Source organism: Euprymna scolopes, chromosome 1 (assembly GCF_053919585.1).
Source record: "Euprymna scolopes isolate OS-2025 chromosome 1, ASM5391958v1, whole genome shotgun sequence".
Classification (NCBI taxonomy): domain Eukaryota; kingdom Metazoa; phylum Mollusca; class Cephalopoda; order Sepiida; family Sepiolidae; genus Euprymna; species Euprymna scolopes.
In genome coordinates this window covers 6579692-6606902 of record NC_136482.1, presented here as the reverse complement: position 1 = coordinate 6606902, position 27211 = coordinate 6579692, and the positions used below count along the sequence as shown (strand labels likewise).

Here is a 27211-nt window from a genome sequence, read left to right as displayed (position 1 = left end):
ATAGAAGAACTTGATGGTGATATGCAAAGCGAGAGACTTTTTTTCTATTTTTAAATAACAATCTGAATAATTAATCTTAGCCAATTAATAATGACCTCGACAGAAACTAGAAACTTCCAATTAATAAACTGAAATATATTCTGGCAAGGTTTTTTCTTACCTCATTCAAAAGTTCAAATTTTTCATGTTCCTATCTCTGGCCTACAATGTTGCAAATTAGCAGTCTGTTGATTTCTTGGAATATAGAAACAGAATAGCTATGAAACCTCAGGTTTGTTTTTATCCATTTCACTGTAGCTATTTAAATAAATATGTTGTATACTTATTCCAGTAATTGAGCACTCTTATCAATATTTTTGTTAAAAACATTCTTTAGACTCTCTTTCTTTCTTTCTCTCTCTCTAAATTAAAGAAGTTCAAATGTATTGAATAAAAAAAAAAAACAATATTGTTTCAAAAGTGCTCAATACATATTTAAAACTTTATATTTAATAATTTTTTATAAGTAAAATTATGTTAACATCAGAAAAGACCTTGCACAAAACGATCTATGTTTTGAAGTTAAACTTCTCATGAGTCCATTATAATGACTAATATTAATATTAAGAAATGGCTAATAAAAATTTAAAAAAAAAGGGGGGGGGTATTAGCAAAAATGACGTTAATAATATCATTTATTGTTTAGACAGCTCACTAATTGTTGGATGCACACAGAACATCATCTCTTTGCCCCTTTCAACGTATGTTTCTTTGTTTGCGAATAATTTAAGGAGGGTGTGTGTGTGTGCATCCAACAAATATATTAGTGGGAGAGTAAGAGTGACTTGTTTAGATATGTTTTAATTAGTATTAGATAATCAAATGTCATCCTTGCGAGCACTTTTCTTTTTAAATTGTATTAGCCATTCTTTAATTATATTAACTACTAGCGGGGGTACTCGGCGTTGCCCGAGTGTTTGTTTCTGGGACGGGGGGGGGGGGGGGAGTTTTAAAAAATGTTATGGTAGGTAAGTAGGAAGGATCAAACCCGGAGTCATGAGTAAAAGTAGGAAAATAAAGTGTGAAAAAAAAAAAAAAAAAAAAAAAAAAAAAAAAAAAAACACAAAACATCTGCAACATTAACAGTTCGGCCACCAAGAAAAGTCCATTCCAGTTGTTTAGGAAAAAAAAAAAAAAAAAAAAAAAAAAAACCACTACGGTAGGTCGGCGCGAACATGAAAATATAATGTGAATTGTCCAGCACGCTAACCACTACGCCACAGAGCACTGCAGCTTAGTTTAGTGATTTTAAATAACTTCACATGAAAGAACTACGAAGCCAAACCGGTGTTCTCTTCTCAACTGTTCCTTGTGAACGATCCCCAAACGGTGTTAAGTGGTGGCAGGGGGAGGAGGAATTTATTAGAGAGAAAATATTTTACCACTTCCATTGATCTTAACCGATTTTGGCTGTGACTTCTCAGCAGAAAAAGTATAGAAATCTAAGATTATCGAGGAATTTGAGAAATAATAAGCCTATAACACACCTCAGATATTGTTCTGCCGTTTGTGCATATTATATTTGCATGAAATATCTTGATTTTTAATCCTATTAAGGTCAAAATCCGACGGGAAAAAATGAGTTCATTTTATTTATATAGAGATTACTGAACCCCTGATGAGACGGTTCACATCGAAATGTAGATTGATCTGCGTAGGATCTTTTTTGCTGTTTATACAATTTTACTTATGTACATATATGAAAGAATCAAGAATATGTTTTATTAAAAATATTTTCCTTCATCTCCAATGAAAACAAAGAAATACTTGTTAATATTATGAGGGATTATTGGAACCGCTTCAACTTTTGAACTGACCATTTCCAATTGTTCTTACACTTGAACTTCAAAAAAAAAAAAAAAAAGTTTGTCTTATTCAAATTGATGTTAAAAAAAAGCAACAAATTAAGCTGTGTTACACACACAGGCGCCAATATATCTATTCAGAATAATAATAATCCAAAAATAGTGTAAAAGAAAAAATTAAAATTATGTCATGTTTGAATCAACTCAAAAAAAGATTCTATTTTCTTATTCAGCGGTATAAAAATCAACTATTAAAATTTATTTCATCATAAATTAAAAAAAAAATTTCTTTGAAAATATTTTGGAATCTTTTGATGCAGTTATTTGTAATTCATAAAAATTTATTTTCGTTTGTTTTTTTTTGTTTTTTTGTGTTTTTTAAATACTATATCACTGATAACTTTAAAAGTTATATCAATTTTTGTTTTTTCTTTTCTTTTGTCTGCTTAAAAATTAGTCTATATATCACCTATTGGATGTGAACAAAAAATAAAAACACAAAATGCACAACCTGATAATAAAGACCCAACTTTTCCACCTGCTTCCTCAAGCATTCTTTTCATCTGTGCTGTAAAGCAAGATGAAACATTTGAAACCAGTCATTAATAGACTAATCATTAAAACAAATATATTCTTGTCCGTCCGTCCGTAGACTAACCCCCTTCCCTATTTTTAAATAAGGGGCCATTTTCTCAACATCATTCCTATTTCTTCTAGAAACTGGCCCCAATCCCATTTTCTTCAGAACCTGGATCCTTCCAACAGACATGACACCCATGTTTTCTTTTATGTTTTTAGCAGCTGTCAGAAAAATGTCCTCTATGTTTTGTGACACGGCAGCCTGAGCTTATGATGCCCGAGTATCAGACTGTGCGGCAGAGTTTGTCGTGGTCGAAATGTCTGCATCTGCCGATGAAACAGTGACAACCTCGGGAGAACACTGCCCAACCATCTGTGAGTTGTATTCAGCCGTCTCCATTCGAAGAATGTGTGGTATGATGCTATCTATTTGTACGCTACCGGTTAAACCAGAGAAGAAGAGTTCTTCCATGATGCCTGGGTTAACAGAACGTAAGGCAGGCAAACGCAAAAGTAATTTACAAAGTCTGTCAGGGTTTTGTGGATGGACCTCCTGAATATAATTCCTCAATTCTACATGCGCTTTCTCTTGAAACCGCTCCACCTGTTTGCTGTCTGTACAGGAGTTATCTGTCATGGAAAAAGGAAATTAACATTAATTAGTATTAACAAAAAATAATTGAAATGGCAGGATATCACATTATAGAAAGAAGTACTATTTGGCAGAAAAGCTAGAGAGTTCCTGTCTCGATAAATTAGAGTTGGATGTAGGTTTCAAGTTTTCTTAACAGTACAAGGATTGGAAGAGTAAAATGCAGTGTTTGTTGCAAATTACAGTAAAAAATAAAATCTCAGAGAAAATAGTGGTGTTATTTGTTGTTCTTTTTGTTTTCATTATTTGCTTCTGGACACACATGGTCAAGTGGCAAATGCTTCACAATGCTTTTTTTTTTTTTTTTCTGTTTATGAAAAATTTCGAACATAGATATTAAAATGCACATTTATTCAAAGTACTTCACTTGCACATTAAGAAACACCCCAACATGAATGCATCTTTTTTCTTTTTTAATTAATTTAAGATATAATGAAACATCAATCTTACTCAAAGAAATGTTGACAACCCAAGAATTAAGGAGGTGATATTTACAGGTAGCTATACTTGATTCTCAATAGTTTTTTATGAGATATTCGAGATAATATATAATTTAAAGGCTCTGAGTTCCATCCCGAGTGAAAGGACCTTAAAAAAAATCTGAATTCTTACAAGATATGTAAAAGCCATTGAACACAGAATATAGTCAGTTTACCCAATTTGATTAATAGAAGAGCTCATTTTTAAATTGCAGAAGGTTTTACTAAATACAAAAATAAAAAGGCAGCTGAAGAAGACCAGAGAGTTTAGAAGTTGAAACGATGTGAAAATGATAATCAAAATGGTGAAACATCGCTGAGCTGTAAATGACCCATTTTTTGGGATTCAAACAGATTATGCCCCCCCGGGGGGGGGGGGGGGCGTAATAAAGTGCTGGAATCTTAGTGGATTAGATGGCACGTAATAGCAATAGTTTGTTTTCCTCCCTCTTCTGTTTTGTTTTTTTAATGGAAATCACACCAGACAAAGCATGAAGCCACTTAATATTAGGAAAAAATATTTCAAGGTCAAAAAGTTGACAACAATAAGTTTTAGATGGATAGATTTTGACAAAAAACAGCAATTCTTCCCTTTTTGTCAAAAACATCACTCATGAAATGTGAGGACTAAAGGACAAAAAGATAAGCGAGAGTTACAAGGCTACTAAAAGTAAACCCAATGTTCATTTCCTGACATCATCTTTTTTTAATAACATAGATTGTAAAAGTTATAAAAAAAATTTTTATAACAAATGATCGTTCGAGATTTTTTTCTAATAACATAAATTGCAAAAGTTTTTTTTTTTTTTTTAAATGACAACATATGATCGTTCAAGGTTTTTAATAACATTGATTGTAAAAGTTATTTTAAAAAATAACATATGATCGGGGGTTTTACAATGCTTTTGAATTTTGTTTTTCAGAATTTTTTAGATGAGGATTGATAGTTTGCAATATTTGTATTTTTCAGAGAGTATTGTTCTCATCTTAGGTGTTGTCCTCACGTTTTGACTAACGCATCCACCAAGTTTATTTAGATGTAACTTGTCAAACTTGAGAATCTGGACAAAATTAAACAAGGGGTTCAGTTTCAGAAATTCCATATAGAATTTGACAAATATTTCTGAGTTTGACAAGATGCATCTGAAGAAGATTGAAAACTACTTTCTTTTTTTTTTTTTTTTTTGTTTAACGGCATATCAACCCTTTGTGGGTTATTTGATGCCGAATCCAGTTATTTCGGGAATACGATTCGATGTTGTATCCGGTTATTTTATATTAGATTTTTATTCCTCAAGCTCCTTGTATTTTCTTGGATGTTCTAATTTTGGTAATTTTGGTTGAAAATTTGTTTAATTGGTAACATTAGTTGATGATTTAATGGGATGATTCATTTTTGATGATATGTTTGGTTTGATTTTATTTATAAATTTGGGCCAGTCGTTTGGTCCCAATTGTAACAATTTGTTTATTAGTATTTCGTATTTGGAGTCTTGGTTAGTGATGTTGGATGATATACAACTTGAGGTGACTTCAGAGTACGTTTTTTTCCTTCATGTATCCATCTACCATTTTCCTGGCTTTGAGGAAGGAGATGTTTTTGGTATGTTTTATTGACACTACTTTTCTTTCTTCCAGATTCTGCATGCTCTAGCATAAGCAGGATGGTTTTCTCCACAATTTGCACATTTGCAATCAATTAATCAAGTCATTAAAAGTGTGGTCTAGATCTCTCTGGCAACATCTGCCACATACTGCTCATCCCCTACATGCATCCTCATGGTGCCCAAACTTCTGGCATTTAAAGCACCGAAGTGGGTTTGGTATAAAGGGTTCAAGTTGAACCCAATTTTGATTTCTTTTGGGATAGTGGGTCTATCGAACTGCATAATGTAAGCGTTTGTATGTACAGTCTGATTCTCTTTTTTTATTGTAATTCTTTTAACGTTATTACTCCTTGGTTTTTAAGTTCTTTTGTTATCTCTTCAGTAGTGCACATTGAGAGGTCTTTCGATTTTACTACACCTTTGGATGTATTCAGATTCTTGTGTGGATAACTTTGGATATTTATGTTGTGGAAAGTTTTCATTCCTAGGAGAAAAGTAGCATGTTTTTCTCTTTCCACTTCCACCAGTAGGGTTTTATTTTTTAAAGTTTTTACATTTTTGGGGGTAATATATGCCGATATAATTTTATGTATAATAAACGGTGATAAGTAAGTTATTTTGGTTTCTTCAGTGGATTCCAATACAATAAATTTTGAGGATGTTTGATGTAGTTCATTATCTGAACTATCCGAGTCGACATGTTGGTGCTTGGAGTTTTTATGATTGGCCATATATTTTTTAAATTCATTGTTTATGTTCCCCTACCCACCTCGGAGTCCAATATTGGGGCATGTTAAGGGGGAAACCTATTCGCCTTGTCATGCCAGGGCTACATAAAGAGTATACATGTTCTAAATGGGAGCCATGAGCACCCATAATCCTTTAGTTACACAATCCAAGTCATTTGTGGTAACTTCCGGCACTATACAGCTATGTCATGACTTTAATCATTTGGCACATTTGGAAAAGAGGGGAACATATGTATATAGTTTATAGTGGTACAGGGTAGAACTGTATTTGTTATGGTTTAGAGGAAATTGATAGAAAAGTAGATGTGTTAGGGTATGACGTAACTAGCCGATTGATTGGATTGAGCCCCTCCGACCGCTCATCTAGCCTTGTACGAGGCCAAAGTGGAGTGTTGCAACTGATATCTTTAACTTTCCTAAATATCAGTTGCTCAGCCACCAGGATCCTTTTCCGAGTCATTATGGGTCGCCACCCACGGCCAACAGGTGGCCCCTTTGAGAGGCTTTTACTCTCTGCAGGTGGACAGTGTATTCTAATGCCCCACTGACAGGGTTGGGAAGTAGGGATGGAAAAAAAAGGGAGGGGAAGGGGGCTGTTGTTTTTGTAGAACATAATTAAGTTTTACAAAAGAGAAAACAAAAAGTTTAATGTATGTGCATTTCATCTCCGATTGGAAACTACATCGGATTAAGCAAGATCCTCTTCTCCTCTAACCTATCTAAATTTTTTTTTTGTTTTTTACTCATTTTAGCCTTAAATGGGTATTTTTGTTTTTTAACACTATTTTTACACAATAAAATCCAATATAGCTCCAACAGTACAAAACATGTAAATAATCTAAACTAAATGTTTTATATTTTTTAACCATAAAAATATTTCGTTAGAAAAACATTTCATTTATTTAGATCACTCCAGCTCCGCAGAAAAATACATTAACACAAGCATTCTCTTTTAGAAAACAATGATTTAAATGCAAGTAGATAAAGACAACTGTAGTATCAAAACTATTGAATGAAATGTTGGCAAAGTAAGAATTAAGGAGGCGATATTTATAGATGGACTAAACTCACAAACTAAAAACAAATTAGAACTTTTCATTTTAATTTAACACACACATTTCTGCTCAAATTCAGATACTTTTCATCAGTAAGGTCTTGGTTTCAACCATGGTAATTCTAGCCACGCTGCTGAGTTGTAGAGATGACAAAACATATGTCTGTGGATAACTATTATATACATACATATATATATATATATATATATATATAGAGAGGGAGAGAGAGAGAGAAATATTTTAGTTAAGCATTCAAACCATGCCAATAGTGGCATAGCTTGTAAAAGGTGAAATATAGGCATGCGAATAATTATATATATTAGCATGGATACCCAATGTTGCCAGGGCTAACATGAAGTTCAGTTTCGTCACATCTGCTATACTAAGAATATTGAGCAGTTTTTCATTATTATATGTCAACTCCATCATTACCCAACAAAAATTTCAAAAATAAAAGAACGAATGAAAACACGAAAATGTACCCCCCTCTCCCGAAAACAGAAGTATGTGACAAACTTTCCACCAGATATTTCGGCAGAAGGGATACGAAGAGAAGCTATTCTCAGGATATTGAGCACCTTTTTATGACTATATTCCAGTTTAAGCGAATTCCTTTTATGCTACCTCAGTCTAGAAAGATTTGTTGTTACAGTCTGTTGCAACGAAACCAAACTGTAAATAATTCAGTTTCAAAAACACCAAAGTAGAATTTGTGTAAACCGACATACACGTTTTTATGTTATGAAAATGATGAGTTATGACTTATTGCATTATTAAAAGAAAAAAAAAATTAGTTACGATGTCAAAAAAAATGTGAAGAAAAAAAGAACTGGTAAAAAAAACGTAAATAAAAGTTTTTTTTGTTTTTGTTTTAAATAAAGAATCATAGTTAAATTGAAGTGTTTATTTTAAAATAAAAATTCAATGGACCACAATGCTAATTGCAAAATTACGGAAATTATTTTATTTAAACTAGTTCCAAAAATAATACTTGAAAGTTTCTAGTTTTAATATCCGCTGAAAAAGAAAACAAAAACAAACAGAACATTCATGCGCAAGGGAAATAACTTAAAACAATTCATAAAAAAATTGATGTCGGTAAAAATAAATTACATATGTTATCAATATAAATCAAATTTAAATAATAAACTTTAATAGAACACTTAAAACAATTCGCTCACTATAAACAATAACTAATACACCACTATTCAATAAAGTCGATTTTCCTTAACGTAATATGTAAATGACGTCACCTCTTTAATCTTATATTTTGCAATAATCATAGTATATATAGGAATGAATATTATGATAAAGTAATGGATTTTTTATATATTAATCAACTTGTGAACAAACAAACAAACAAACAGACAGGAATACGAATTTTTATATATATATCTATATATATATATATATATATATATATATATATATAGATAGATAGATAGATAGATAGATAATAAATTTAACTAAGATGAAAACTTTATTATTTATTACTATCTTGTTTTTTTTCTATGCATCTGAGAGCAGCAGGAGAAATTATACAGCCAGGGGGGAGGGGAAGTGGAAGGCTTTCTTACCTGGACAAAATAAAACAAGTGCTTTTATGTAAGCAAATTCTGTGGCATCCACCTGTAAATTTTCCATCGTCTGTACATAATTCTGTAGTTTCATGATATGATCCGTGACAAGTTTCACTCTGTCACTATTGTTTTTATCTGAAGCAAAAACACAAGTTCAAAAAACAATTAACAATAATTACAACAAAACAAAAAAAAAATTTCCTGTCCTTTTCTCTCTTACTTTCCTTGTCAGTCCTGCTCTAACCAAGTCTGTCGACCTGTTCCACAAATCCCAAAACTTCAACATGAAATATCTCAAAAACAAAAAAAAACACTAATAAACCTAGAACCCCATCCTCCAACGTAGACTCCTACTACCATGTCTCCTTCTCCAACATCAGTGGTATACATTCCAACCTTCCAGAGGTTGAAACCCAATTACAGGAGACGAAACCGGACATATTCTTTCTAAGTGAAACTGGCATAAGGCTGACCACTTCCCTAGATGAGTTCATAATTAAAAGATACTCTCTCTAACACATATCTAAAGAAATGGCAGATACTCTCTCGAACAGTCTCCTGTGTGTCATAAGTAAGCTGCTGGAATCCATATTAAATAGAGAAGTAGTCAACCACCTCAGCAGAAATAACCTTCTTAGTGACATGCAATATGGTTTCCATTCTGCTAGATCTACAGCAAATGTGCTAACAGTTATATCTAATAGGATTAGTGAATCTCTCGACAAAGGCTTGACATATCAAAAGCCTTCGATTAGGTATGGCATATGGGCTTACTTCACAAGATTTCCGGCTACGGTATAACTGGAAATGTTTTCTCAATTATTAAATCATTTGTCTCTGATAGGTTCATAAGAGTAGTGGTTGATGGGCAGAAATCAGAGGTCCACAGTATTAATGCTGGAGTCCCTCAGGGGTCCATCCTGGGCCCAACTCTCTTCCTGATCTACATCAATGATCTCCCAAAACACATACTTAAATCATTCGTTGACATCTATGCTGATGACACGACCTTCTATGGCAACACATCAAAGGCCATAAATGACAAAGTTCTCTCTGATTCTCTCTCCTCTGATCTTGAGCGCGTGGTACAGTGGGAGAAGAGGTGGCTGGTCACTTTTAATGCATCTAAAACTAAGCTCCCATCTTTACATCATCAACGCTCTGATTCTCATATGGCATCAATTGAAATGGATGGCTCTCATCTTGGGGAGGCTCCATGTTTGGACAAGCTTCTGGGTTTGACTTTTACTCCTGATCTGAAATGGAACACATACATCAAATCTGTTGCCAGGGACGCTGGGAAAATGGTGGGATCCTTCTACTGCTCCAAAAGATATCTCACTACTGATGCAATTCTTTATCTATATAAAAGCCAAGTACGTCCAAGGATGGAGTACTGCTGCCATATCTGAGCAGGAGCTGCTAAAAACAGTCTATCCTGCCTTGACAGAGTACAAAATAGACTTCGTAGCCTAGTGGGGGATGCCCTTTTCTCTTCCCTGCAAACTCTCTCCCACAAAAGGGATGTTGCGAGCCTGTCATTGTTTTATTGTTATTTCCATGGCAAGTGCTCGTCCGAGCTCCAATCTCTGGTCCCCCTCACCAATCTTTCACGAAAAACACCAGACTAGCTGAAACTACTGTCAGTAATTTTCCCCCGACTCCTTATCTGTGCCTAAATCAAAATGTAGATTCCATGAACAAAGCTTCTTTCTTAGAAGTGCACGCCTGTGGAACTCTCTTCTGTTTCCCACCTGACTACAACTTGGATATCTTCAAGTCCAACATAAACAAATTCCTGACAAACTTAAGTAAGACACTTTATCAAATCTCCAATACTAATGATTACTACAATACTATCCCATTAATTACTGTACACGCAATAACCCTTATCCCAGAGTGGCTTCCGGGCCTTGATAAGTGGTGACTTCCATGTAAAAAAAAAAAAAAAAAACAATAATAATAACATGCGGCGTCCCCCACTTCATGAGTGAAAAATTTACTTTCACCATAATTAATGTCTGTGCAAATTTCAAAATAATTCAAGGCGTGGTTATTGAGAAACATGTAGACAAATGAATAAATAGACGATTTGGGGGCAATTTTACTACTGTGATGCCCCCTGGGGGAACTAGAGTTATCCAGGAAAATCCGTTCTGGCAAAAATTTACTTTCACCATGACTAATGTTTGTGCAAAATTTTTAAAAAATCTAAGGCATAGTTATTGAGAAAAGTGCGAACAAATGAACAGACGAATGGGTGTGAATTACTAGGTTCAATTCCTCCTTTGTCAGGGGATTGATAACAATAGCAACAATAATCTATATCGTCAAGAATGAGAGTTCAATAGAAACGTTGTTTTAATTTGAATAAAATGAAATACGCATCAAGTGCGTTTGAAACCAAATCACAACGTAAGATTAAGAAAATAAACAAATATTTTACTTGTTTGAAATTAATCACAAATATATTTCAGAGGAAGACTCCATCTTCGGTGTGTCCTTTGTTTCCTTTTTTTCTTCTTCCTTGCCATGTTGTTACTTTGGAGAAAGAAGTCTGTATAGAGCCGCGCGTTGTATCTGTCAGTTGTATTTTGAATTGTTTGAACTGTATGGCAAGGAAGAAGAAAAGAAAAAAAAAAAAAAAACAAAGGACACACCGAAGATGGAGTCTTCCTCTGAAATATATTTGTGATAAATTTCAAACAAGTAAAATATTTGTTTATTTTCCTAATCTTACGTTGTGATTTGGTTTCAAACGCACTTGATACATATTTCATTTTATTATAATAATCTATATATTAATACGATAGCGTGTGTTCTTTTCTGTGCCACGCTTACATCCGAGTCGTTTGTTATGTTCTATTTCTTTTCATAAATAATTTTAACAAGAATTATTCATAACTTTTGGTTTTGGTTTCCACTATAGCGGATGGCACTTAAATCATCTGTTTTTTTTTATAAATAATTTTATCAAGAATTCTTCATAAGTTTTGGTTTCAATTTCGATTATGGCTGAAGGAAGTCAAGTTATATATATATATACATATTTTTTTTTTCATAAGTTTTTATTTCTGTTTTGATTCAAGCTAATGCACCCAAGTCATATGGATATATTTTTTTATTTTTGAAATCACAACTTTATGATATATAAAAATCGATAGAACATTAACTCTATAATAATATATACAAAATCTGCAAGAATTAAAATATATTCAAGCATATTTTACGACCGGGCTTTACCAGGTGTTCGTGCTAGCTTAGACAAATACTTCCGCAGTTTAAACAAAAAAGTTACAATAATATCAGAGCATCTCCATTTACACTGAACACAGAATGCCAACATAAATATATTACATATGAATGAGCCCCCTGTGGAATTTCCACAGGTCTTGCTACTAACAACAATAATAATAATAATAATAATAATAACAACAATAATAATGGCAATAATAATAATAATAATAATAATAAAGATAATAATGACAATAATAATAATAACATAATAATAATAATAATCATAACAATAATAATAATAATAATAATAATAACAATAATAATAACAATAATAATAATAATAACAATATCAATAATAACAATAATGATGATGATAACAATAATAATAATAATAATCATAACAACAATAATAATAATAATAACAATAATAATAATAACGACAACAATAACAATAATAATAATAATATATATCATCTCTATTATATTTTGTCTAACAATGAATAAAAATGTTAGAAAAACCCTGAACATGTCATTCTGAACAAAGGATTTAAATCTCTGAGAAGTAGTTATCTTATTGCTAATTGTCTGAAATGCTCCTCCTGGGGATTACTAACTGGACTGGTCATGCATTTTTTTGTTAACCTGTGTGTTTTATCCTAGTGCTCACGCTTTTCAAAACGATACCTGACCTTGTGTCGAACCACCTGACTAGGAGATAAATAAAATAGAAATGGTCACCAGGTATCAAGACCAAATGTCACTCAAAGATGACAGTTAATATCTGTTAGATGCTAAACTATGATAGATTTAAAAACAATGGACAGAAAGGAGAAATTCTTAGTAATTAAGACGATAGCTTCATATTTGTTGACTTTGAATTTGTTCTAGTCTGATAGAAAAATGCCTCCATGGTGTTGTGTTCCATAAATGGCAAGTTCTTGGAAAGAAACTCTGTCCATGGAACTCTGTTTGTAACCAGAAAGAAAAGGAAGTTCATTGCAGTGGTAGTATTAAGTTGAGTTCTTGCTGTGAATGACTTATGAGGGAACCCAGAGATTGGAGATCAGTCGAACACCTACCATGAAAACAGCAATAGAGAAAAACTAGTGCAGTTATTTAGGGGTATGTATACTAAGAATGCGTAGAGCAGCAGGTTTATTTTTATGTAAATTAAGAAATTATATACATATATACAAATTGCGATAATTACAGAAAATAAAATAATGCATTATACATGCATTCAGAAGTACTTTCTAGATTATCTATTTTTGTGAATAATAGTTTTTGCTAAATAAGGATAAATATGAAAAAACACTTTTCTTTGTTTAATTATATTGGTAGAGTGGGAAACAAGAGCATATTCGGTCAAATGACGTACTGATTTGTCATGTATAGGTTTAATATATATATATATATATATATATATATATATATATATATATATGAATGTGTGTATATGTATATATATGAATGTGTGTGTGTATATATATTTATTTATGTATATGTACATGTGTGTGTGTATATATATATATATATATATATATATATATATATATATATATATATATATATATATTTATATATAAACATTTTCAGCCCAGCATTCCCCGGGTGTTTGGAGGTGTATGTTTAGCAAAAAAAAAAAAAAAAAAAAAAAAAAAGCAGTCAATTTTTTTTAAGTTTGACCCCTATTATGACCCTTTAAAATTTATTGTTTTCAGCTCAAATCAAGTTATTAAGTTAGATCTATATCGAAAATTTCAAGTGTTTAGGCCCAAAATTGACGGAGGAGTTTGGTAGAGTTCTCAAAGGTCAAATCATTGAACTTTGGTCCCTTAACAGCCAAATTTCTGTCCGAAAACGGATCACAAAGATTTTCCAAAATTTCAGTACCCTGTATATCAAATTTTGAGTCTCTAGACTTAAAATTGACAGAGTTATTGCGTAAGGAAATGTACACAGACACGTTCACTTTTATAGATATACTAGCATTTCAACCAGGCGTTGCCCGGGTGTTTGGATGTGTATGTTGAGGGAAAAAAAAAAAAAAAGTGGTAGTAGGAAGACAGGCTCGAACCCGTACCCTGAAGGGAGAAAAGAATGGCGAAAAAATGTGACATCTTTGCGGTTACGACCACCGCCAAACTAGAAATGACATTTTTTAAAATTAAGGCTAGACCATCGAAAGGAGAGGAAGATTTTCAAAAATATCGGCAAAAAAAGCACCCCCTCCCCTGTAGAAAAGTTCCCAGTTGACAGTGAAGATATTAATGTATTTAGCTAATTTTTCGATATTTGGCGTCTGAAAGGTTGAACTTCAAAACGATACTGATTTTGTAAAAATCAGTCATCTCTGTCGAAAGTTTTAGGCAGACATGCAAACATTTATATATTGGTAAATAAAAATTTTCGATCTATGCCGATTAAAAAGTTTGCTCTATCTCTGAATACCCTTTATGTAAAATTTCAAATGTTTAGACCAGAAATTGGCTGAGTAATTTGGTAGAGACAGCAGAGGTCAAATTTTAAAAAACTTTGACCTCTATTATGACCCTTTAACATTTGTTTACAGCTCAAATCAAGTTATCAAGTTAGATCTATGTCCAAGGAACCTATATCTTAAATTTCAGGTGTTTAGATCCAAAATTGATGGAGGAGTTTGATAGTGTTCTTCAGGGTCAAATCATTGAACTTTGACCCCTTAACAGCGAAATTTCTGGCCGAAAACAGATCACAAAGATTTTCCCAAATCTCAGTAGCCTGTATATCAAATTTCGAGTGTCTAAACTTAAAATTGACAGAGTTATTGCGTAGGGAAATGTACACACACAGCAACGTTCACTTTTATATATATATATATATATATATATATATATATATATATATATATATATATATATGTATAGGCAATTTATAGAAATATATGCGTATGCCTTAAGTTAGCACACTCTAAATGTTTGAATATCACCGGACCATTTGTGCACGCAGATATATTGGGAGCACACTCCCAATCTAGAAGAGAACTATTAGAAAAACCCAATTAATTATTAATGTTTGTGTATATGTAACTGTGTGAGTGCATGCGCGTGGTATATATATGGATATGCGTGTTTATATCTGCATGTAGATGTATGTGTGTGTATATATATATATATATATGTATATATTTGAAAATCACCCCTTCTCAGGTACATGCTATTATAAAAATCCTAGACACCTCAAAAGCATGTGGACCAGATCTCATCCCGGCTGTGCTATTAAAAAAATGCTCTGCCGAGATTGCTCCAGTTCTGTCCAAACTTTACAATAAATGTCTTAACGAATCTTGTTTTCCCGACTGCTGGAAAACCGCCTCTGTGGTACCAGTCTTCAAGAATTCTGGTGAAAGAACTGACCCACTAAATTATCGCCCCATTAGCCTCCTCCCACTTTTCGCCAAAATATTTGAGTCCTTAGTTAATCAAGCCCTAGTCCAGCACCTAACAGCTGCTAAACTCCTGACTGACAAACAATATGGATTCAGGCAAGCCCGTTCAACAGCAGATATCTTAACTGTAGTTTCTGAACGTATATACCGTTCATTGGATAAAACAGGGGAGGGTAGAGCGGTGGCCCTCGATATATCTAAGGCTTTTGACAGGGTATGGCACGATGGTCTTCTAAGGAAAATTAGATCATATGGAATCACTGGAAGAATTCATAATGTAATTAAATCCTTCTTAAGTAATAGAAAAATCAAAGTTGTCCTCGACGGTCGTACATCCAAACAATATGACATAAATGCGGGAGTACCTCAGGGGTCTATCCTTGGACCTCTATTATTCCTGATATTCATAAACGACCTCCCTGATAAAATTGTTTCGGAGATGGGTATATTTGCCGATGACACCACTCTCTATAACAGATATGAGGGGAAAACAAATGAACACATATCCAAGGAAATGGCAGAAACGCTAGAGGATGACCTCCAATCTGTAGTGGAATGGGGACAAAAATGGTTGGTCACATTCAATGCTGCTAAGACTAAGCTTGTTTCCTTCAATAACTACAAGAAACCTTCTCTGCCACCAATAGCAATGGCCAAGAACACATTACCTGAAAGTACTTCTTTTAAACTCCTCGGCCTAACGTTTACAGGGAATATGAACTGGAATAGATACATTGAGAGCATTGCCAAGGCTGCTGCAAGGAAGGTTGGCTCCCTCTACCGTGCTAGAAAACTACTTACGCCTGACAGTATCCTATACCTCTATAAGGCAACCATTCGCCCATGTATGGAGTACTGTTGTCACATCTAGGCTGGTGCATCTGCTTCTTGTCTCTCGCTCCTGGACAGGATTCAAGAGAGAGTCGCCAACCTGATAGGTCCTGAACTGTCATCTAGGCTTCAGCCTCTGTCCCATCGACGAGATGTTGCATCCCTCTACCTGTTTTACAAATACTTTAATGGTGAATGCTCTGACAAACTGCAAACACTTGTACCTCCCCGACGTAACTACCCCCGACAAACCCGACAAGCTACCAAGTCTCATCCCTTTAGAGTAGAGATCCCTAGGTGCAAGAAAGCCTTTTACTCCAATAGTTTCTTCCCCATAACTGCGGGTCTTTTGAACTCCCTTCCGGGATTCTGCTTTCCCAACTGCAATGATATGCAGAAGTTCAAGTGTAATGTGAACAAACATCTTTCTACTCATCTCCCTTCATAATGACCCCGCTAATTAAGTCCCTGATAGTAGCCCCTAAAGTGGCACTGTGCCTTGTTTGGGGTGAAAATTGAATTAAAAAAAAAAAAAAAAAAATGTATATACATATATATGTGTATGCATATGCCTGTATGTATGTGCATATATGTGCGTATATATGTATGCACAATGTGCATTGCACATATATATAAGTGTGTGCGTTTGTGTGCAACTATGCATCGACACATGCTTGTACGTGTGGGTATATGTATGGTTATGTGTGTGCGCATGTATTTATGTATGTATGTACATGTATGGATATGTATAGATGCCTGTATGTGTGTATTTGCGTATATGCATATATTGATGGATAGATATATGGATAGTTATATAGATAGTCGGATCTAACTGCATCTAATACACGCACAGATCTAACCTCTCCCTCCCCCTTACCTCCTCATCCTCTCTACCCTACCCTCTTATTCCTCTTCTAAATGGCTTTCTTCACTCGTTCTCAACAAGTAAACCGACCCCCAGAAAATCAACCGATATTAGAAGCCAATCATCTAACACACCGGATGGAAAAAGCATCTCTCCGATCATTTATAAATCCAAACTAATTTTCAAACACTCTTGCACCCGAGATATGCATATATGACTCAACGTACAAATTTCATCACCGACAGAAATATATGCTATGGAATGGAGCATTGATTCAATATTTGATACACTGTCGCCACATCGGATGGAAAAAGCATCTCTCCGATCATTTATCAATCCAAACTAATTTTCAAACACTCTTGCACCCGAGATACGCATATATGACTCAACGTACAAATTTCATCACCGACAGAAATATATGCTATGGAATGGAGCATTGATTCAATATTTGATACACTGTCGCCACATCGGATGGAAAAAGCATCTCTCCGATCATTTATCAATCCAAACTAATTTTCAAACACTCTTGCACCTGAGATATGCATATATGACTCAACGTACAAATTTCATCACCGACAGAAATATATGCTATGGAATGGAGCATTGATTCAATATTTGATACACTGTCGCCACATCGGATGGAAAAAGCATCTCTCCGATCATTTATCAATCCAAACTAATTTTCAAACACTCTTGCACCCGAGATATGCATATATGACTCAACGTACAAATTTCATCACCGACAGAAATATATGCTATGGAATGGAGCATTGATTCAATATTTGATACACTGTCGCCACATCGGATGGAAAAAGCATCTCTCCGATCATTTATCAATCCAAACTAATTTTCAAACACTCTTGCACCCGAGATATGCATATATGACTCAACGTACAAATTTCATCACCGACAGAAATATATGCTATGGAATGGAGCATTGATTCAATATTTGATACACTGTCGCCACATCGGATGGAAAAAGCATCTCTCCGATCATTTATCAATCCAAACTAATTTTCAAACACTCTTGCACCTGAGATATGCATATATGACTCAACGTACAAATTTCATCACCGACAGAAATATATGCTATGGAATGGAGCATTGATTCAATATTTGATACACTGTCGCCACATCGGATGGAAAAAGCATCTCTCTGATCATTTATCAATCCAAACTAATTTTCAAACACTCTTGCACCCGAGATATGCATATATGACTCAACGTACAAATTTCATCACCGACAGAAATATATGCTATGGAATGGAGCATTGATTCAATATTTGATACACTGTCGCCACATCGGATGGAAAAAGCATCTCTCTGATCATTTATCAATCCAAACTAATTTTCAAACACTCTTGCACCTGAGATATGCATATATGACTCAACGTACAAATTTCATCACCGACAGAAATATATGCTATGGAATGGAGCATTGATTCAATATTTGATACACTGTCGCCACATCGGATGGAAAAAGCATCTCTCTGATCATTTATCAATCCAAACTAATTTTCAAACACTCTTGCACCTGAGATATGCATATATGACTCAACGTACAAATTTCATCACCGACAGAAATATATGCTATGGAATGGAGCATTGATTCAATATTTGATACACTGTCGCCACATCGGATGGAAAAAGCATCTCTCTGATCATTTATCAATTCAAACTAATTTTCAAACACTCTTGCACCCGAGATATGCATATATGACTCAACGTAAAAATTTCATCACCGACAGAAATATATGCTATGGAATGGAGCATTGATTCAATATTTGATACACTGTCGCCACATCGGATGGAAAAAGCATCTCTCTGATCATTTATCAATCCAAACTAATTTTCAAACACTCTTGCACCCGAGATATGCATATATGACTCAACGTACAAATTTCATCACCGACAGAAATATATGCTATGGAATGGAGCATTGATTCAATATTTGATACACTGTTGCCACATCGGATGGAAAAAGCATCTCTCTGATCATTTATCAATCCAAACTAATTTTCAAACACTCTTGCACCCGAGATATGCATATATGACTCAACGTACAAATTTCATCACCGACAGAAATATATGCTATGGAATGGAGCATTGATTCAATATTTGATACACTGTCGCCACATCGGATGGAAAAAGCATCTCTCTGATCATTTATCAATCCAAACTAATTTTCAAACACTCTTGCACCTGAGATATGCATATATGACTCAACGTACAAATTTCATCACCGACAGAAATATATGCTATGGAATGGAGCATTGATTCAATATTTGATACACTGTCGCCACATCGGATGGAAAAAGCATCTCTCTGATCATTTATCAATCCAAACTAATTTTCAAACACTCTTGCACCCGAGATATGCATATATGACTCAACGTACAAATTTCATCACCGACAGAAATATATGCTATGGAATGGAGCATTGATTCAATATTTGATACACTGTCGCCACATCGGATGGAAAAAGCATCTCTCCGATCATTTATCAATCCAAACTAATTTTCAAACACTCTTGCACCTGAGATATGCATATATGACTCAACGTACAAATTTCATCACCGACAGAAATATATGCTATGGAATGGAGCATTGATTAAATATTTGATACACTGTCGCCACATCGGATGGAAAAAGCATCTCTCCGATCATTTATCAATCCAAACTAATTTTCAAACACTCTTGCACCCGAGATATGCATATATGACTCAACGTACAAATTTCATCACCGACAGAAATATATGCTATGGAATGGAGCATTGATTCAATATTTGATACACTGTCGCCACATCGGATGGAAAAAGCATCTCTCTGATCATTTATCAATCCAAACTAATTTTCAAACACTCTTGCACCCGAGATATGCATATATGACTCAACGTACAAATTTCATCACCGACAGAAATATATGCTATGGAATGGAGCATTGATTCAATATTTGATACACTGTCGCCACATCGGATGGAAAAAGCATCTCTCTGATCATTTATCAATCCAAACTAATTTTCAAACACTCTTGCACCCGAGATATGCATATATGACTCAACGTACAAATTTCATCACCGACAGAAATATATGCTATGGAATGGAGCATTGATTCAATATTTGATACACTGTCGCCACATCGGATGGAAAAAGCATCTCTCCGATCATTTATCAATCCAAACTAATTTTCAAACACTCTTGCACCTGAGATATGCATATATGACTCAACGTACAAATTTCATCACCGACAGAAATATATGCTATGGAATGGAGCATTGATTCAATATTTGATACACTGTCGCCACATCGGATGGAAAAAGCATCTCTCCGATCATTTATCAATCCAAACTAATTTTCAAACACTCTTGCACCTGAGATATGCATATATGACTCAACGTACAAATTTCATCACCGACAGAAATATATGCTATGGAATGGAGCATTGATTCAATATTTGATACACTGTCGCCACATCGGATGGAAAAAGCATCTCTCCGATCATTTATCAATCCAAACTAATTTTCAAACACTCTTGCACCTGAGATATGCATATATGACTCAACGTACAAATTTCATCACCGACAGAAATATATGCTATGGAATGGAGCATTGATTCAATATTTGATACACTGTCGCCACATCGGATGGAAAAAGCATCTCTCCGATCATTTATCAATCCAAACTAATTTTCAAACACTCTTGCACCTGAGATATGCATATATGACTCAACGTACAAATTTCATCACCGACAGAAATATATGCTATGGAATGGAGCATTGATTCAATATTTGATACACTGTCGCCACATCGGATGGAAAAAGCATCTCTCCGATCATTTATCAATCCAAACTAATTTTCAAACACTCTTGCACCCGAGATATGCATATATGACTCAACGTACAAATTTCATCACCGACAGAAATATATGCTATGGAATGGAGCATTGATTCAATATTTGATACACTGTCGCCACATCGGATGGAAAAAGCATCTCTCCGATCATTTATCAATCCAAACTAATTTTCAAACACTCTTGCACCTGAGATATGCATATATGACTCAACGTACAAATTTCATCACCGACAGAAATATATGCTATGGAATGGAGCATTGATTCAATATTTGATACACTGTCGCCACATCGGATGGAAAAAGCATCTCTCTGATCATTTATCAATCCAAACTAATTTTCAAACACTCTTGCACCTGAGATATGCATATATGACTCAACGTACAAATTTCATCACCGACAGAAATATATGCTATGGAATGGAGCATTGATTCAATATTTGATACACTGTCGCCACATCGGATGGAAAAAGCATCTCTCTGATCATTTATCAATCCAAACTAATTTTCAAACACTCTTGCACCCGAGATATGCATATATGACTCAACGTACAAATTTCATCACCGACAGAAATATATGCTATGGAATGGAGCATTGATTCAATATTTGATACACTGTCGCCACATCGGATGGAAAAAGCATCTCTCCGATCATTTATCAATCCAAACTAATTTTCAAACACTCTTGCACCTGAGATATGCATATATGACTCAACGTACAAATTTCATCACCGACAGAAATATATGCTATGGAATGGAGCATTGATTAAATATTTGATACACTGTCGCCACATCGGATGGAAAAAGCATCTCTCCGATCATTTATCAATCCAAACTAATTTTCAAACACTCTTGCACCCGAGATATGCATATATGACTCAACGTACAAATTTCATCACCGACAGAAATATATGCTATGGAATGGAGCATTGATTCAATATTTGATACACTGTCGCCACATCGGATGGAAAAAGCATCTCTCTGATCATTTATCAATCCAAACTAATTTTCAAACACTCTTGCACCCGAGATATGCATATATGACTCAACGTACAAATTTCATCACCGACAGAAATATATGCTATGGAATGGAGCATTGATTCAATATTTGATACACTGTCGCCACATCGGATGGAAAAAGCATCTCTCTGATCATTTATCAATCCAAACTAATTTTCAAACACTCTTGCACCCGAGATATGCATATATGACTCAACGTACAAATTTCATCACCGACAGAAATATATGCTATGGAATGGAGCATTGATTCAATATTTGATACACTGTCGCCACATCGGATGGAAAAAGCATCTCTCCGATCATTTATCAATCCAAACTAATTTTCAAACACTCTTGCACCTGAGATATGCATATATGACTCAACGTACAAATTTCATCACCGACAGAAATATATGCTATGGAATGGAGCATTGATTCAATATTTGATACACTGTCGCCACATCGGATGGAAAAAGCATCTCTCCGATCATTTATCAATCCAAACTAATTTTCAAACACTCTTGCACCTGAGATATGCATATATGACTCAACGTACAAATTTCATCACCGACAGAAATATATGCTATGGAATGGAGCATTGATTCAATATTTGATACACTGTCGCCACATCGGATGGAAAAAGCATCTCTCCGATCATTTATCAATCCAAACTAATTTTCAAACACTCTTGCACCTGAGATATGCATATATGACTCAACGTACAAATTTCATCACCGACAGAAATATATGCTATGGAATGGAGCATTGATTCAATATTTGATACACTGTCGCCACATCGGATGGAAAAAGCATCTCTCCGATCATTTATCAATCCAAACTAATTTTCAAACACTCTTGCACCTGAGATATGCATATATGACTCAACGTACAAATTTCATCACCGACAGAAATATATGCTATGGAATGGAGCATTGATTCAATATTTGATACACTGTCGCCACATCGGATGGAAAAAGCATCTCTCCGATCATTTATCAATCCAAACTAATTTTCAAACACTCTTGCACCCGAGATATGCATATATGACTCAACGTACAAATTTCATCACCGACAGAAATATATGCTATGGAATGGAGCATTGATTCAATATTTGATACACTGTCGCCACATCGGATGGAAAAAGCATCTCTCCGATCATTTATCAATCCAAACTAATTTTCAAACACTCTTGCACCTGAGATATGCATATATGACTCAACGTACAAATTTCATCACCGACAGAAATATATGCTATGGAATGGAGCATTGATTCAATATTTGATACACTGTCGCCACATCGGATGGAAAAAGCATCTCTCCGATCATTTATCAATCCAAACTAATTTTCAAACACTCTTGCACCTGAGATATGCATATATGACTCAACGTACAAATTTCATCACCGACAGAAATATATGCTATGGAATGGAGCATTGATTCAATATTTGATACACTGTCGCCACATCGGATGGAAAAAGCATCTCTCCGATCATTTATCAATCCAAACTAATTTTCAAACACTCTTGCACCTGAGATATGCATATATGACTCAACGTACAAATTTCATCACCGACAGAAATATATGCTATGGAATGGAGCATTGATTCAATATTTGATACACTGTCGCCACATCGGATGGAAAAAGCATCTCTCCGATCATTTATCAATCCAAACTAATTTTCAAACACTCTTGCACCTGAGATATGCATATATGACTCAACGTACAAATTTCATCACCGACAGAAATATATGCTATGGAATGGAGCATTGATTCAATATTTGATACACTGTCGCCACATCGGATGGAAAAAGCATCTCTCCGATCATTTATCAATCCAAACTAATTTTCAAACACTCTTGCACCCGAGATATGCATATATGACTCAACGTACAAATTTCATCACCGACAGAAATATATGCTATGGTTATATAGAATTGTTAGCTTCTCCTCTGGACCACTATTCCTCCGACCTGAGAGTAATACTCGGGAAAATATTGAATTCACTCCAATAATGGACCGCCCAGGTTGTATGAAATTCCTTTTCCGATAACTATTATTCACCATTCAAATAACATTTTCAATATATGTGCTGAAAAGCAAAATACTTGTTTATTCATAGCTGAACATTTTGCTAACCGCATGTCATTTCCTCTGATGATATGAGCCATTATTGAAAATCCATGGATTAAGGAAATTAACATAACTCCCATCTATATATTCCTTATGTCAAACAATAAATTCTTAACTCGAATATATGTTTATATTTTGATTTACAGGCTAGGATCACCCTGAAAGTATTAGCTCAATGTAATATCTATCAGGATATATCACTTGATCTTTTATCTGTGACTTATCTCGCTTTTATATATATATATATATATTTTTTTTAAAAGTTTGTTTTTGAAATGTCTTTACTTTCAATGTATACCATTTTCATTTAACGGGTCTAGATTTTTATTTTAAAACCATTCGCCGTTAATTTTGAGTTAAGCTCAATGTGTCTGTTTAATAGAGACAGAGCATATATAGTGCAAAATTTTGTTGAAAATTCAAAGACTCACATTTTCTTTTTATAACCTTCGTTTATTTCCTGGATTTTTCCATTACAGCTGTTTCATTAATGAGTTGTCAATTTTACGATTTATATTTCCGTAAAAATATTCTGTCCCCACCAACTTCATCCGATGCTTATCCATTAGATTTAACATGCTGGACATCGTATTCGGGTAAAAATACGATGTTCAGCATGTTAAAAATATACCATTTGTTGTAAAAATCTAATGGATAAACATCTGATGAAGTTGGTGGGGGCAGGATATTTTTACGGAAACATAAATCGTAAAATTGCCAACTCATTAATGAAACAGCTGTAATGGAAAAATCCAGGAAATAAATGAAGGTTATAAAAAGAAAACGTGAGTCTTTGAATTTTCAACAACAAAATTTTGCACTATATATATATATATATATATATATATATATATATATATATATATACATATATAATTATATATATATATATATATACATATTGCCACTTTTGGTAAGTCGAAGACTTTCTGAGACTTAATGTTTGTAAATTATAGGGTTTCTTTCTCTTAAATTTAAATATGACTGTCAGAGTAACCAAGTGGTTAAGAATATTAAATTGGAATTATTTGGGTCTAAGATTCAGATTGTCAAACCAGTGATAGAGTTATATATAGCCATACTGATGATTGTTAGTGAACATGAAACATATGACTGTCAGTAATAAACATTCATCTATAAAAAATTATATATACACATAATCAAGCAGAATGTATGAAGAAAGGGGTTAGGGTTGCTTACCAAATGCAATTGGAGATTGTAGATGATTGAGAATAGCACCCAGGATTGTAGGGAGATACATGGAGTGTGAACACTGGGCAAGACCAAGAACAAACATCTCACACCAACAGCTTCTCACCAACAACATTTGCACATCGTTACTGCAAAAGAAAAAAAAACAAACAAACATAATTGCAATGTCAAATAGTTTTGTTATATGAAAGCGTAAACAAGGAGAAGGTAGAACAGGAGGAAGTGAGATAGCAAAGACTTTGATTGAGCAAGGTTACATGTTAGTAGAGAGAGGCTCATTTTAAAATAGTAGTTAAGGTAAATCAGTCAATAAGCAGAACATGCAATTTTCGTGTGGGATTCCAGTGCCCCAAGTTTGTTTCGATAAAAAATTGTATCCAGTAACTAAAGGAAAGGCTCCCATTGGAATCGCTGATAAAATTCTGCAATTTAACTATGATTCACTACAAACGAATTTCAGTTTATGCCTAACTTGTCCTCCAAGTTTCAATTATAAATTTCCAACAGTCTTTATTATATCACCATTCAATGATAAGTACACCTGGTTACAACATGCAAAATTGTCAATAATTCTGCCATACTCCTCTATTAGCACTGTCCTGATTTTGGTTGAGATGATCGAATCTCTTTAGTTCAGAAATTATTTTGATAGACATCATTTTTAAGATAAACCCAAACATAAAAATCTGATGAGCGTGATGTCCATTCAAACCTTCTACTATTGAGACTATCACCAAAGTGTCTCTCATGTTATTGAACTGCAGTAAGCTGTGTACTGAATTTCAAGTACAAGGTATAATATATGTAATATATGGGTCCAACCGTTTTCGATAATCGCTACAAATTATGTTGCATTATTGCAACAGTTGTTTACCAGTGAATTCTCTGGAACTTGAGTGTGAATAAACTTTCCTAAAGTTCCAGCATTCCACACCTTTCCAGTGGAGATTTTGCTGCCAAAATAATAATAAAACAAAATAACTATCTCTCCTCCTTCAAAGTGCTAGTATATATGTATGTACATTTTTTTCCTGTGGGAGGGGGGGGGATTATGTTATTTCTAGTACTTTCAGTTTCTTTGGATCATCATCATCATCATTATTATCATTATTAGTAGTAGTTGTAGTAATCAAAAAATTAAAAACAAGGTGTTTGCCAAAAATAGCATGAAAAAAGAATAGAAAAAAAGAAATAAAAAAGAAATAAAAAAAGAAATATAGACGACAGATATCCAAAAGAAAACAAAAAAAAAGATATCCACGAGAAAATAAATGAGGAGGGAACCAAAAAGATAAAATAAAAAAAAAGAAATGAGGAAGAAAAAAATAAAAAAATGGGGATAAAATGGAGCAGAAGCAAAAGTCAAAAAAAAATGAAATTTTAATATTTGAAATGATTTTTATATCTTACTTGAGAAGCAGGAATGCTGGTATTGATTTGACCCAATGCATCGAAAGGAAAAGAAGTCGTGATGCACTTTCACAAATGTACTGTACATTTAAATAAGCCGGCATTGGAGAGGGAGTGTTCAGGTTGAATTGAAAGTTTGGGGTGTTCAACAAATTACCTGCCAAGGGAGAAAAACGCAAAACATCAAATCAAGAAAAAAAACAACTTTAAAATAACCATAATAATAAATAATTAGAATTGTTTTACAACATGTTGGTGATGATTGAATAAATGACATAGATTTGCAAAAATAAAAATCTTTCTTGGTTTTTCTTTTGTTCTTCAATAGCAGCTTTCTGTGGCAGATGACAGAATCGCTCAATCTGAGCTTTACAAAAATAAATAAGTAAACAATGGTTATGTCATGTTCTAATGACCAACTATTTATTCACTTTTTAGTGAAATTCAAAAGAATTCAGTATAATTTGATGACCGTTTCACACACAAACAAGCAAACTAAACTAACTGGCTATGGATTGAGGAATAGCTCTGTTCGGCCGTGTATCAACAAATAATTGTGTCTGGCCGTGGCTGGAGGATTAGCTGTGTATTGAGGACTAGTTGTGTCCAGCCTTGTATCTAGGCCTAGTTTAATCTAACTGTGTCTAGCAGTGTAGTGAGAGCTAGCTGTATCGGACTATGTATCGAGGGTAAGCTGTGTCTGGT

At 34.1% G+C, this 27211-nt stretch overlaps 1 protein-coding gene across 14 annotated transcripts in view; it reads right to left on the bottom strand.

Annotated features, from left to right (window-relative positions):
- Nucleotides 1-2059: 2059 nt before the first annotated feature.
- Nucleotides 2060-27211, bottom strand: part of LOC145270082 (orphan steroid hormone receptor 2-like) — a 428823-nt gene continuing 403671 nt past the window's right edge. For all 14 annotated transcript variants that reach the window (XM_080126369.1, XM_080127865.1, XM_080127743.1 and 11 more), the window contains 4 exons: nucleotides 26507-26663; nucleotides 25085-25224; nucleotides 8543-8680; nucleotides 2060-3053 (listed from right to left, as the gene is read on the bottom strand). In XM_080126369.1, the coding sequence (XP_079982495.1) occupies nucleotides 2692-3053; nucleotides 8543-8680; nucleotides 25085-25224; nucleotides 26507-26663 (797 nt within the window). In that variant the 3' untranslated portion in view covers nucleotides 2060-2691. The remainder of the gene's footprint in view (nucleotides 3054-8542; nucleotides 8681-25084; nucleotides 25225-26506; nucleotides 26664-27211) is intronic.